Raw genomic sequence first — 13,347 nt, forward strand, 5'->3', positions numbered from 1 at the left:
GAAAAAGAACAGTCACCATCAAGTGATATGCTGCTAAAAGATGGATTGCTACTATTCTAGATGATTTAGTTGTGCCAGTTATATGAGCCTTTTATGAGTTATGCCCTACATGATTTCCAGTAAAACTTTGATTTTAAATGTAAACAACATTTATTTAAACATTTAATTCACTGCTGATGTAAATATTAAATTGTTCTGTCTTCTTGTAAGTTTTTACTTGACATGTCAGAAATTGTCTATATATAGGCATATTGTGCATTGAATTTAGTGAAATAATTTTCATCCCTCTTTTTGGTGACAGCGTTTCTGTTTCCTGAGTGATGAAAAAGTAATTAGTTATGAAATGAGACACTGACTATAATAGAATCTTCTTGAAGGGAAACATTTGAACTATTCTCCTGTTTTCTGCAAGAGTACTTACTTAGTACTTATACATGAGCTTTTATTGCTTACAAATATTGTCAACTGCAAAGGGAGCAGTGGCTTACAATTTAATATAGGGGTAGTCCATAATTCATTTGTTTGACTTTCAAATTATTTTGGAATTTGTGTTGGAATATTGGTATCTCTGAAATCAAGGTATGTGCAGCACTTTCCAAAGCATAGTAAAGCATACCGTAACATCTTGTCTTGAAATAAACTGTAAACTCTCCAGCACTTACTGTGAGGTTAGGGTTCTTGTTCAGTGCCTGTGGTTTCCTAATCTCCTTCTTAAATGCACTGTGGTGGTAATAGATTATAGTAATCTCTCAGATGCAGGCAGTCTAAAACAAAATTGCCTTTATTTCTCTATACCTGCAACTTTATTAAAAAAAATTTTTTTTAAGTAATCTCTACACCCAACACTGTATATTCCCCACTGGAATTCGTGACCCGGAGATCAAGGGTCACATGTTGTACCCACTGAGCCAGCCAGGCACCCCTAAACTTGTAGCTTTACATCTGTTTTTTAGTCTGGGATATAATCATTTGGTTGTGAACGGTTTTTTGTTTTTAAGTTTATTTATTTTGAGAGAGAGAGAGAGAATTGGGGAGGGGGCAGAGAGAGAGGGGAGAGAGAGAATCTCAACTAGGTTCTGTGCTGTTAGTGCAGAGCCCAGTGTGGGACGCAAACTCATGAACTGTGAGATCATGACTTGAGCCAGAACCAAGAGTCAGATGCTTAACCGACTGAGCCACCCTGGCACCTCAGTTTTTACTTTTTGAAAACCTCAGTTATCCCTGAGTGTCGCTTACCTGGCTGATCTGGTGGATAGCATCTGCTCTTCTTTATGGACACAAACATCAATGTTTAAAGGTAAAGTAAAAATTACAATCTAGTGTGATCTACAAGGTAGATATTAGGCTATTAATTAATTCCAAGACACTTTTGTGTGTGTCTGCCATCCACCATCTGTTTTGTGGTTTGGGGATCCAGAGATGATAATAGATATACACAATCTTTGAGAAGTGTCCATTTTGCAATTTGGTTAGGGAGTGGTTGGGATGGAAATAGGTAAAAAATTGCAGTGGATTTTGGGGGTGGCTACCAACTGGCTCAGTTGGTAGAGCATCCAACTTTTGATCCCAAGGTCATGAGTTCAAGCCCCATGTTGGACGTGGAGCCTACTTAAAAGAAAAAGTTTAAAAAAAATTATAACGGATTTTGATAAATTCTATGATAGAGATAGGGAGAGGTTGTCTCCTTATCTGAGACATGAGAGTGCATTAGAAGGGCCATTTAACCCAGAGTTTGAACTGTTGAGAAATGCTTCCAGTAGCAGGTCACATCTGAATTGAGTCTTAAAGGATGAGTAGGAGTTAGCCTGTTAAGGAGAAAGAGAAACCTGGAAATAGATTAATTTGATATGACCAGAGAGGTAGGAGGTAAGTCTAAGGATAAACAGTGGCTGTCATTTATTGCGTACCTACTTTGTGCTCAACACTGCATTATAAGGCTTAAACCACTTACCAGTAACCTAAAGGGCAAGTGCTGTTATCCTCAGTTCACAAATGAGGAAATAGAGTCATAACTATCCTGGAGTTATGACAAGGTTAAGGAGTGGCAGGGCTAGATTCAAAAGCCCAGCTTTTCTTGGGCCACCTGGCTTGCTCAGTCAGTAGAGCATGCAACTCTTAGTCTTGGGATTATGAGTTCAAGACCCATGTTAGATGTATAACTTATTTAAAAATAAAATATAATGTTAAAAAATGTTAGACCTTATATAAACATATAAATAAAAACCCTAGCTTTTCTGGCTTCTTGTCTAGGCTGCTTCCTCCCAGGAGAGAACAATTTCAAGATGGAAGAAATAGTTAAGTAGTTATGTTGTTGAAAGGTCAGTTATGCAGGTTAAGTTCTGAAAAGTGTCCAGGGGCATTTATAGTGATGTGTTTGTTTATTCATGAGATATTTACAGACAGTCTCTTAAGTGCCAAGAACTGTGCTAGGCATTAGGAATAAAAGAACACGTGCCTGAGTGATAGAGGTAGAAGGAAGAGAGGAAGTAGAGACATTTGAGTGAAAACTGTCATATAAAGAAGCTTAATTGCAAAGAAAAAGATAATGATACAGCAGTAAATGTGGGGGAAATTGCTGTGTGTGTGTGTGTGTGTGTGTGTGTGTGTGTGTAATATGGGAAGTACTTTAATTGTTTATGTGCTGAGGAGAAACAGCCATAGCAGGAGAAAAGTTTATGATGAAATAGAACTTGCGATTGATTGATTCATCAAGGATGCTAAAGAATGAGGGGAGACAGGGACCAAAGTCTGTTAGACTGCACATATTTAGTTAAGTAGATTGCAAGATGATCCTAACATGAATTTGGAATGGCCCTAAAATTTGAGTATGATTACCCTCCTCTTGGATAATGGAAACTTGACTAAACAATGAAACTTCTTGCTCAGATTATCACTGTGACCCCCTTATGTCTGATTTATGCATCCATCTTCTCTCTTCCTCAGTTATCCTGCCCATACCCCCGGTCTACCGTAGCATTTCTTATATTGAATTAGACTGATTGGCCACCTCCTCTTCCCCAGACTATATGCTTCTTGGGAGGGAGAATGGTAGAGGTTATGTCTAATGCTACCCATCTGGTATAATCTCACTTTAAATAAATGCTTATTTATTTAACTGAGTCAGTAAATGACTCAGTTCCTTATTTGTGTCATTTTTGAACGGGAGGTTTTAGTTTTATAAACTTTTAAGGGTTGAAAGGTATATATCTACCCTGTGCAGATTTTGTTGCCTATTAAAAAAATTTTTTTTATACATTTATTCATTTTTGAGAGACAGAGAGCACAAGTGGGGGGGGGGGCAGAGAGAGAGAGGGAGACATAGAATCTGAAGCAGGCTCCAGGTTCCAAGCTGTCAGCACAGAGCCCGACGCAGGACTCGAACTCATTAGCTGTGAGATCATGACCTGAGCCGAAGTCGGATGCCCAACCGACTGAGCCACCCAGGTGCCCCTGTTGCCTATTTTAAATTAAGTACATAAGCACTATAAATTATGCCCAATTTTCAGTGAAGAGAGGACTTCAAATATTTTGAATGCTGAGAAGACCTTATGGTTTCATACAACCTAAAACGTTTCTTGGGTTTATCTTTTTTGAGATTTAATATAAATTTATTATCAGCTCAACATTTGTAATTTATCTAGAAGTGCAGAAATAAGCTATCTTCACAATTTTCATTTCCTGTTTTTTTTTTAAAACTTTGTGTTAAAAAGCTAGCGATGCTACTTTTAAAAATTGTGTCTCCTGTAGATGTAGTATGTAGTTCCCCCCCACACCCTAAATACATTGGTTACTCATTGATGTCATGGAATTTTCTTTTTTCAGAATCCTGTCCAAAAGATTCCTGACTCTCATGAAATAACTCTAAAGCATGGCACTAAAACAGTAAGTTTGAAAAATTTGATTCTTTCCTTTCAGTAACAAGGCTCTCATGTTAAAGTGAACCGATGATACATTTGTATGAAGGCTAATTATACAATCAACTGATAACACAACAGCTATAGACATTAAAGAAAAAGAAAGATTACATTTCTATTCAATCAAAATAACCATTGTGTTTCATTTAAAATAGGAACACTTATTATTGTCATTGTTATTGTTGGCTTTAAAACCTTTTGCTTTGATATAGGAACATTACAAGTGAAAAAAAGAAATGAAACTAAAATACAGTTTTCCTTTTTATGGTGTGGGAAAATTTCTCATTACTCTTAGCTTTATTTCTGTATCAGTAAAAGGCCCGAGTTCGTTTTTTAGATGTACATTGAGATAAGAAATGAACATAAAATAGTTACTGTATTGTTGTAAGGTTATATTACTTAGAATTACAGATTTCTATTTTTGTATTGTTATATTTATGTTACTTAAAGATTTAATAATATAAAATTTTGAGTCATAAGATGGACTCATTTTATTGTAAAACCATTAAAAAGTGGTAGTAGAATGAATGAAACATATTACAAATGAAAGAATAAAATCATCTTGCTTTTTCTTTTCAATGAAACTGCCTTTTTCTAGGTATCTAACACCTAGAAAGTAGGAAAATACATCCCATAATGAGGAAAACATGGATCGGTAGTTATAGACCCAGAAATTACACAAATGATGGAACTAATAAAGATATTAAAACAGTGACATTCTTCTTGCCAAATGTTTTGCCTTTGAAAATACTATTTTCATAAAAATATTTGTTACGGTATAGTGGGTTTATCATTATTTATTAAAAATTTTTTGATGTTTATTTATTTTTGAGAGATAGAACACAAGCAGGGCAGGGGCAGAGAGAGAGGGAGACAGAGAATCCGAAGCAGGCTCTGTGCCATCAGTGCAAAGCCTGACAATGAGGCTTGAACCCACGAGAGCTGTGAGATCATGACCTGAGCCGAAGTCCGAAGTCTGATGCTCATCTGACTGAGCCATCCAGGCGCCCCTATTGTTATTTTATTTTATTTTTATTTTTATTTTTTTTAAAGGCTTACCTTTAATTTTTTATTTATTTTTATTTTTTAACGTTTATTTATTTTTTGAGACAGAGAGAGGCACAGCATGAACAGGGGAGGGGCAGAGAGAGAGAGGGAGACAAAGATCTGAAACAGGCTCCAGGCTATGAGCTTGTCAGCACAGAGCCTGACATGGGGCTCGAACTCACGGACTGTGAGATCATGACCAGAGCCGAGGTCGGAAGCTTAACCGACCGAGCCACCCAGGTGCCCCAACCCCTATTGTTATTTTAAATGAAGTGAACAATAAGTACTTTTAAATGTCTTAGTTAAAATTTTTACTGTGGTAAATATTGAAACACATAACTCACATAAACAAATGCTTTTTGGGGTCCTCAAAAGATTTAAATAGTGTAAAGTGTCTTAAAACCAAAGTTTCTGAGAACTGCTGCTTTAAGAAACCATTTCCATCTAATTTGTGATATTATATCTACTTTATATGAAATCAGACTTTTGGTATTTTTATTATGAAATTATGATGGAATTTTACTAATTTTCATGTTTTTAAGCAAATTAGGAAAGGAATTACAGACTATTAGTACTTAAACAGAAGCTTCCCTGTCACTTGAGAGATTTTTTACTGAATGAGTTCATGGGTTTCACGCATGTTTTAGTTAAATATTTATATTTTTTAGTAGAATTTTATCTTTGAAAAAAGAAATAGAATTAGAAATATACTGCCAACTTGTTTTACACATTAAAAGTCAGAGCTTCTAATTGTACTGTTAGGGTACCTAATCTTTTTGCAGTCCTGCCTTTGCCCTGCATTTATTTCATCTTATATATGTCAGAGATTAGCAAGGTGACTCTTTTGCCTGGTTGGTTTTTTCAGCTAGTTATTGTAAAATATTTACACATTCACAGAAGAATAGAGGATACTAAGAGGAATCTCGTATATTTACTTCTGAGCCTTACCAGTTCTCTACATTAGGCCAGTCTTTGTTTCCTGTACTTTACGTTTCTAGTGTCTCCCACCAATATACCCACCTTTCCATTCCTTAACAGGACCTAGAGATGGTTTCCTTTGTTTCCTACCAGATATTCCAAATCATTTCTTAGCTGTGTTCCTTTAAACCCCAGAAATCCAGTTCCAACTTTTTTAAAGGCCGTATGTTAATTTGGGTCAAAGTCATGAGTCAACATCTACCTCTCCTTTCATTAATATAGTGACATACTGTTAATTTCTCTTTCTTAATGAAAGAATTCACAGCCAGGACAAAGAACACTTTTTAGGGGAAGAGCTGCTTCTTTCCAGGTTTCCTTTTGAGCACATTCTTCCCAGCTTGCACTGAACTCCAAACAACTCCCTGGAATTTGGAGGCTGCTGGCTCCCCACAGGCCTTTCCGCTTCCCCAGGAGGACTCAACCAAGGATGCCTGCAGCCAGTCAGCCAGTCATTAGTTCTCCCACCCTGACTGCAGGCCTTTGCCCCTGCTGCTCCACACTGACGATTGCAGCAAGGAGGAGGAGCTTCCACCCTTGCGGGGAGGACAGGCAGGGAAGAGACAAGCCACAAATGAATTTGCAGTTTCGAATTGTACTGTAATGGGATGAACACTGGTGTGGTCAGTCGTATCAGGAAGAAGGCACCCTTTTAATTGTAATAGGAGGGTGGAAAGATAGAATGGGCATGGGGGCAAGTAAGTTTGTGGTTGGTAGTAGCAGGAGTCACTTCTTAGACTTCGAAAGCTACTGTTTATTTTTGGTTTTTGTTGTTGTAGGTTTTAAGATACATAATTGTTCAGACATAAAAAATGACTTAGTTCTCATTTGTATGCTTTCTTTGACACATTTAAAGTGGTACGTATCTAATTTAAACGTATAATTTATTAATTATGTTCATGTATAATTCCCTTATCTTCTGAAATCAGTGTTTATAGGTGGTGATTGAAGTGAGTATAAATTATTTTGTAACTATATGGTTTTAATTGTAGTAATTCTGTTACATTTAATAACATTCCAAGGGTATTAGGAGAACTGATTTATAGTTGCTTCCTTTATATGAAACTTTGATCCTTTTACTCTCTCATATATACAGTAATCACATTATTTCTTTTTTTGTTGTTTTCATTCCACATATTAATTCTTTTGTTCTGTTTTTTGTTTTGTTTTACACATTAATTATTTCTAATGCATTTTTTTTTTTTTCCTTCTGAGAGGGAAGTAGATTCAGGGACTTCCTTCTTAAGAATAGTAGGTTACCAGTTGGACACTCACATGTGCATTGGACCTACGAAAGTTCATGGGGAAGGCAGTTATCTTTTGGAACCAATATAAAAGTGCTATTATAATGTAGTTAGTCACTTATAAATTCAGCTTTAAAAATAATTGTTTAAGGTGATCATATTGACTCAGTTAGCCATATACAGAAGAAAATAATTTCTACTTTGTCCTACTTGATTAAATAGATTTCTTAACATTCCCATTGGCATTTTCTCATTTTGGTAATTTTAGATTCATGTGGTATTTAGTTAGTGGTAGTTAAAATATTTCAAAAGGTTTCCTTAAAATCTTTTTTATTAAAAAAGCTGAATTATTTATGGGGTTTGGTAGATAAATTGGGACAAAGCTGGCAATTACATTAAGTTAAAATATTATTTTATTTCAAAAGAAATAATATTCATAATAGTAACAAAGTCAAATAATATAGAAGATGCTATCCAGTTCCGCTTTTTAGAAGTAACAACAGCTTGTGGTCTGTACTTCTAATACCTATAAGAGGTAAGGTTAGAGAAAGGAAATGCAGGTTATTATAGAATATAAGTAGCTTTTCTCCAGTTAATTATTATTATTTTTTTTTTACAGGTTTCTGCTTTGGGTCTGGATCCCTCAGGTGCCCGTTTGGTGACTGGAGGATATGACTATGATGTTAAGTTTTGGGATTTTGCTGGAATGGATGCCTCTTTTAAGGCATTTCGATCCCTTCAGCCCTGTGAATGGTATGTATTGCACAACTTAATGCCTTCATATTTGCAGACAGAGTAATTCCATCTGTAATGCTTTGTAGGAAAATACACTGTTTATATGACTGTATTTACCTTCATTATTCAAATGAAAGAAAAATGTACCTTGAGTTTCTCTCCTTTAGTTTCATTAAACCATGAAAACTTTAAAGACATTTTCAGTCTTTTGTTGTTTTGTAAAAAATATTTGTATTTAGAGATTATTACCTTTCTTAGTTTATTTTAATACTCCAGTAAATACCATGAAATGTTACATATACGTGTATGATGTATGTTAAGCCAATAACCAGGTGCTAGTCAGTGCTCCATTGTGTAGGTATGGCCAGCTAGCATTATATCAGAAAGGGCTTTACATGTTGTTACCACAGCTACCCTCTTTTTTTCTGTTTTTGACCACATCTGATCTGTTAGTATATTGGATATCAAAAATAGATTTTTATTGGTGAAACTGATATCTTGTTAACTTGCATAATGTATGTTGGAAATGAGCTTTTATTGACTAAATGTAAATACATTCAAGATATGTGAATTAGATGAAATTAATAGAGGCCCAATTTTCTACTCTTGCATGAATGGAGTTTGTATCTAAACGTGGCTCTGGCCAGTTTTGTATAGATCATACTGATTTGTAAATTTTGAAGTCATAACTCTTAAGCTATCTTCAGTAAAGATTTGAGGGTTCCCTAAGTGAACATAGATCTCTGATTAGTTGAAAGGATTTAGTTGGAAAAATTTTTTTTTTTAGTGTTTATTTATTTTTGAGAGAGAGAGAGAGAGACAGAGTCCAAGCTGGGGAGGGGCAGAGAGAGAGGGAGACACAGAATCTGATGCAGGCTCTGAGCTGTCAGCACAGAGCCCGATGCGGGGCTCAAACTCAAGAACTGTGAGATCATGACCTGAGCCAAAGTCAGACGCTTAACCGACTGAGCCAGCCAGATGCCCCGGAAAAAAAAATTTTAAAAACAGGATATTCCCAGTGATGGCTGTATTTAATAAAGCTCTCATTATTTAAAATAGTTAATTTGGTATCTTGAGTTAGTATGATGACTTAAAAAAAAATTTTTTTTTTAACATTCAGTTTTGAGAGAGAGAGAGAGAGAGAGAGACAGAGTGTGAGTGGGGGACGGGCAGAGAGGGAGGGAGACACAGTCTGAAGCAGGCTCCAGGCTCTGAGCTGTCAGCACAGAGCTGAACGTGGGGCTCTAACTCACTGACTGTGAGCTCATGATCCGAGCTGAAGTCGGACGCTCGACTGAGTGAGCCACCCAGCGCCCCAGTATGATGACTTTTTAAAAATACAATGTTATAACCTTTATTCCTATATGGTATTCTCTTGGTTTGTATAGGGATTGTGTTCCCCTTCTGCTCTTTTCTTTTTTAATATTTATTTGTTTATTTTTATTTATTTATTTATTTATTTATTTATTTATTTATTTCAACGTTTATTTATTTTTGGGACAGAGAGAGACAGAGCATGAACGGGGGAGGGGCAGAGAGAGAGGGAGACACAGAATCGGAAACAGGCTCCAGACTCTGAGCCATCAGCCCAGAGCCCGACGCGGGGCTCGAACTCACGGACCGCGAGATCGTGACCTGGCTGAAGTCGGACGCTTAACCGACTGCGCCAGCCAGGCGCCCCTTTATTTGTTTAAGAGAGAGACAGATGGACAGGAGAGAACCCCAAGCAGGCTCTACTCTGACAGCCTCATGAACTGTGAGATCATGCCCTGAGCTGTAATCAAGAGTCAGATGCTTAACCGGCTGAGCCACCCATGCGCCCCTCCCCTTTGCTTTTACAAGTATAAATTCACTTGTTCAGGATTATCCAGTTCTCCATTAATGATCAGCTCTGCATAGAATCATGCCTTATGAGTCTCAAGCCACTACTCTATTACTAAACTGTGTCATCTGCTACAGTTGTAATTGAAAATGCAGAAAAGCCCAAGAAAAAGCTTATTTTCTCTTCCATAATTAAATTATTACATCCTACATGTCATAGTGAACTATCAAAGGGTAGATGGGAATAAACAGAATTCTTGACAATCCATACAAGATTAACATAAACTCTAGTACTGCAAACATTTTGTGAATGTTCCTATTTTAAATCATGAGGATGGTTTAACTTTGCTATTATTTGTCCCTAATCTCTAAGTAATGCGACTCTACTTTTTATGACAATATGTATATTACTTAACGTGTATTTTATTATCTCTTTATATATCCATCTGTAATTTACTTTTTACTGTGAAAAATTTCAAACATGGAGGAAAGTAGAGAGATTAGTGAAATAGCCATTTTCTACCTAGATTTAACGGTTACATTTTTCTCTCTTTGCTTCATCTCATTTTTGTAATCTTTGAAGTATTTAAAAGTAAAGACATACATAGCTTTCACTTTGACATAATTCCTCATGAATCTTTAAAAAATATAGACATTTCCCTATATAAATACAGCTCCAATTATTCTAACAAAATTCTTTAGAACTTAATATTTCTAATAATCATTCCATATTTAAATTTCCCCAGTTTATCCTCATACGTGTCGTAATGCTGGCTTGTCAAACATGGATCCAATCAAGTAATACATATCCCATTTCTTTTGTCCGTCTCTGACATATCTTTTAATCTAGAACAGTGTCTCTTTCCAAACCATTTTCTTTCCCATGACTTTATTAAACAGGTCCAGTTGTCCTCTATAAGGTTCTTCCTCCCTGAATTTTCTAATTGTTTCGTTATGGTATCATTTAATTTATTTCTTTGTCTCTGGTATTTTCGATAGAAGGGCCAAAGGCTCGGTTGTAATCTATATTGTATCACATCAAGTGGCATGTATTGTCTAGTTGTTGCTGCTATTTGTGACTAGCAGTTAAGATTAATTCCTGGATTAAGTTGGTGACATTTGATTCCTCCATTGTGAAGTTAGTATTATATACTTGAGATAGGCAAGGACTTTGTGGGGAGATACTTGGTAGCATGGAAATATCTGCATTCTCCTCATCCCTTCACTTAATAAGTTTAGCATCCATTGCTTATTCGTACCTGAATCAGTTATGTCATTGAGGGTTGTAAGTTGGTGATTTTCTAAATTCCATTATTTCATCTACATTTATTTGTGGACACTCTTCTAAAAGAGTGTCCACAAGTAATTTTTAATTTTTAAAAATTTAAAAAATTTTTAATTTTTAATATTAAAAAAACTTAAATATTAATTAATTAATTTTTAAATTTACAAGTTAGTTAGCATATAGTGCAACAATGATTTCAGGAGTAGATTCCAGTGATTCATCCCCTGTGTACCACACCCAGTGCTCATCCCAACAAATGTCTTCCACCTAGCCCATCCCCCCTCCCATAATCCCTCCAGCAACCCTCCGTTTGTTCTCTATATTTAAGAGTCTTTTACATTTTGTCCCCCTCCTGTTTTTATATTATTTTTGTTTCCTTTGTGTTCATCTGTTTTGTCTCTTAAATTCTTCATATGAGTGAAGTCATATATTTGTCTTTCTCTAATTTTGCTTAGCGTAAAACCATCCAGTTCCATCCATGTAGCTGCAAATGGCAAGATTTCATTCTTTTTGATTGCTGAGTAATATTCCATTGTATAAAAATACCACATCTATCCATTCATCTGTCCGTGGACATTTGGGCTCTCTCCATACTTTGGCTATTGTCGATAGGCTATAAACGTTGGGGTGCATGTGCCCCTTTGAAACAGCACACTTGTATCCCTTGGATAAATACCTAGTAGGGCAGTTGCTGGGTTGTAGGGTAGTTCTATTTTTCACTTTTGAGGAACCTCCATACTGTTTTCCAGAGTGGCTGCACCAGTTTGCATTCCCACTGGCAGTGCAAAAGAGATCCTCTTTCTCTGCATCCTTGCCAACATCTGTTGTTGCCAGAGTTGTTAATGTTAGCCATTCTGACAGGTGTGAGGTGATATCTTATTGTAGTTTTAATTTGTATTTCCCTGTTGATGACTGATGTTGAGCATTTTTTCATGTGTCGGTTGGCCATCTGGATGTCTTCTTTGGAGAAGTGTCTATTCATGTTTTCTGCCCTTTCTTCACTGGATTATTTGTTTTTTGGGTGTTGAGTTTGATAATTTCTGTATAGATTTTGGATACTAATCCTTTATCTGATATGTCGTTTGCAAATATCTTCTCCAATTCCATTGGTTGCCTTTTGGTTTTGCTGTTTCATTTGCTGTGCAGAAGCCTTTTATTTCGATGAAGTCCCAATAGTTCATTTTTGCTTTTGTTTCCCTTGCCTCTGGAGACGTGTTGAGTAAGAAGTTGCTGTGGCCAAGGTCAAAGAGGTTTTTGCCTGCTTCCTCCTCGAGGATTTTGATGGCTTCCTGTCTTACATTTAGGCTTTTCATCCATTTTGAGTTTATTTTTGTGTCTGGTGTCAGAAAGTGGTCCAGGTTCATTCTTCTGCATGTTGCTGTCCAGTTTTCCCCGCACCACTTGCTGAAGAGACTGTTTTTATTCCATTGGATATTCAAAGATTAGTTGGCTATACATTTGTGGGTCCATTTCTGGGTTCTCTATTCTGTTCTGAGTGTCTGTTTTTGTGCCAAAGATCTTTTCCTTCTTAACTGATGTTATTTGATTACCCTAAAATATAGTTCCTACTGTAAAGGCAGGATAAATACTTGGTTATTTCTTTAATTACCCATTTTCAGTTCAGGGGTTGGTGGTGATAAATGAGTTGTTGCTGTTATTGGTGGTGATTTTTTTTCTTTTTTCTTTTTCCTTTTTGAGTGTCAGTATTTATGATTTAAAAATTTTCATGTGTTCCAGTCAATTGCAGTCATTATTCTTTTCTGATGCTTAAATTGTCCCAGATTTGGCCAGGGGAGTCCCTGATTGCTATGTAGTTTTACATGTATTCATTAGACTTTAAAAGCTTACTTATTTTCTGGCATAACATGATGCAAGCTTCCTGGTACTTCCTTTCTAAGTCCTAGAGTCAGCATTTCCCTGGGAGACTTTTTTTTTTTTTTTTTTTTCTTTTAGTGGGAATGGTATTTAGAGACCAAATCTGAATGTTATACCTGCTCATTAATAGTGGGGTATCATTCCTTTTTGACCTTTTCAGTGGAAAGAGGTGGAAAATACAGGTGTGTGTGTGTGTGTGTGTGTGTGTGTGTGTGTGTGTGTCCATGTTTAAGTGACAAGATCATATTGATATTGCCATTTCAAATTTTAGTAAAGTTTAACTTCAGAATATATTTAATTCATAGAAAAGCTGCAGAAATAGTCCACAGTTCAGGTATACCCCTAACTCAGTTTCTTCTGTTGTTAATGTCTTACATTACCATGGTACATTTATGACAAGTAAACCAATGTTGGTACATTAATATTAACCAAAACCCAAATTATATTTGGA

The 13,347-nt window shown here is 36.1% G+C and overlaps 1 protein-coding gene across 1 annotated transcript in view; it reads left to right on the plus strand.

Moving 5' to 3' along the window:
- The window catches only part of WDR70 (WD repeat domain 70), a 305,807-nt gene that overhangs the window by 50,964 nt on the left and 241,496 nt on the right, over nucleotides 1-13,347 (plus strand). The window contains exons 6-7 of the mRNA XM_025923710.2: nucleotides 3,823-3,882; nucleotides 7,800-7,933. Of these exons, the coding sequence (XP_025779495.2) occupies nucleotides 3,823-3,882; nucleotides 7,800-7,933 (194 nt within the window). The remainder of the gene's footprint in view (nucleotides 1-3,822; nucleotides 3,883-7,799; nucleotides 7,934-13,347) is intronic.

The sequence above is a fragment of the Puma concolor genome, chromosome A1, assembly GCF_028749965.1.
Source record: "Puma concolor isolate L17-30 chromosome A1, mPumCon1.1.hap2, whole genome shotgun sequence".
In the NCBI taxonomy this organism is placed as follows: Eukaryota; Metazoa; Chordata; class Mammalia; order Carnivora; family Felidae; genus Puma; species Puma concolor.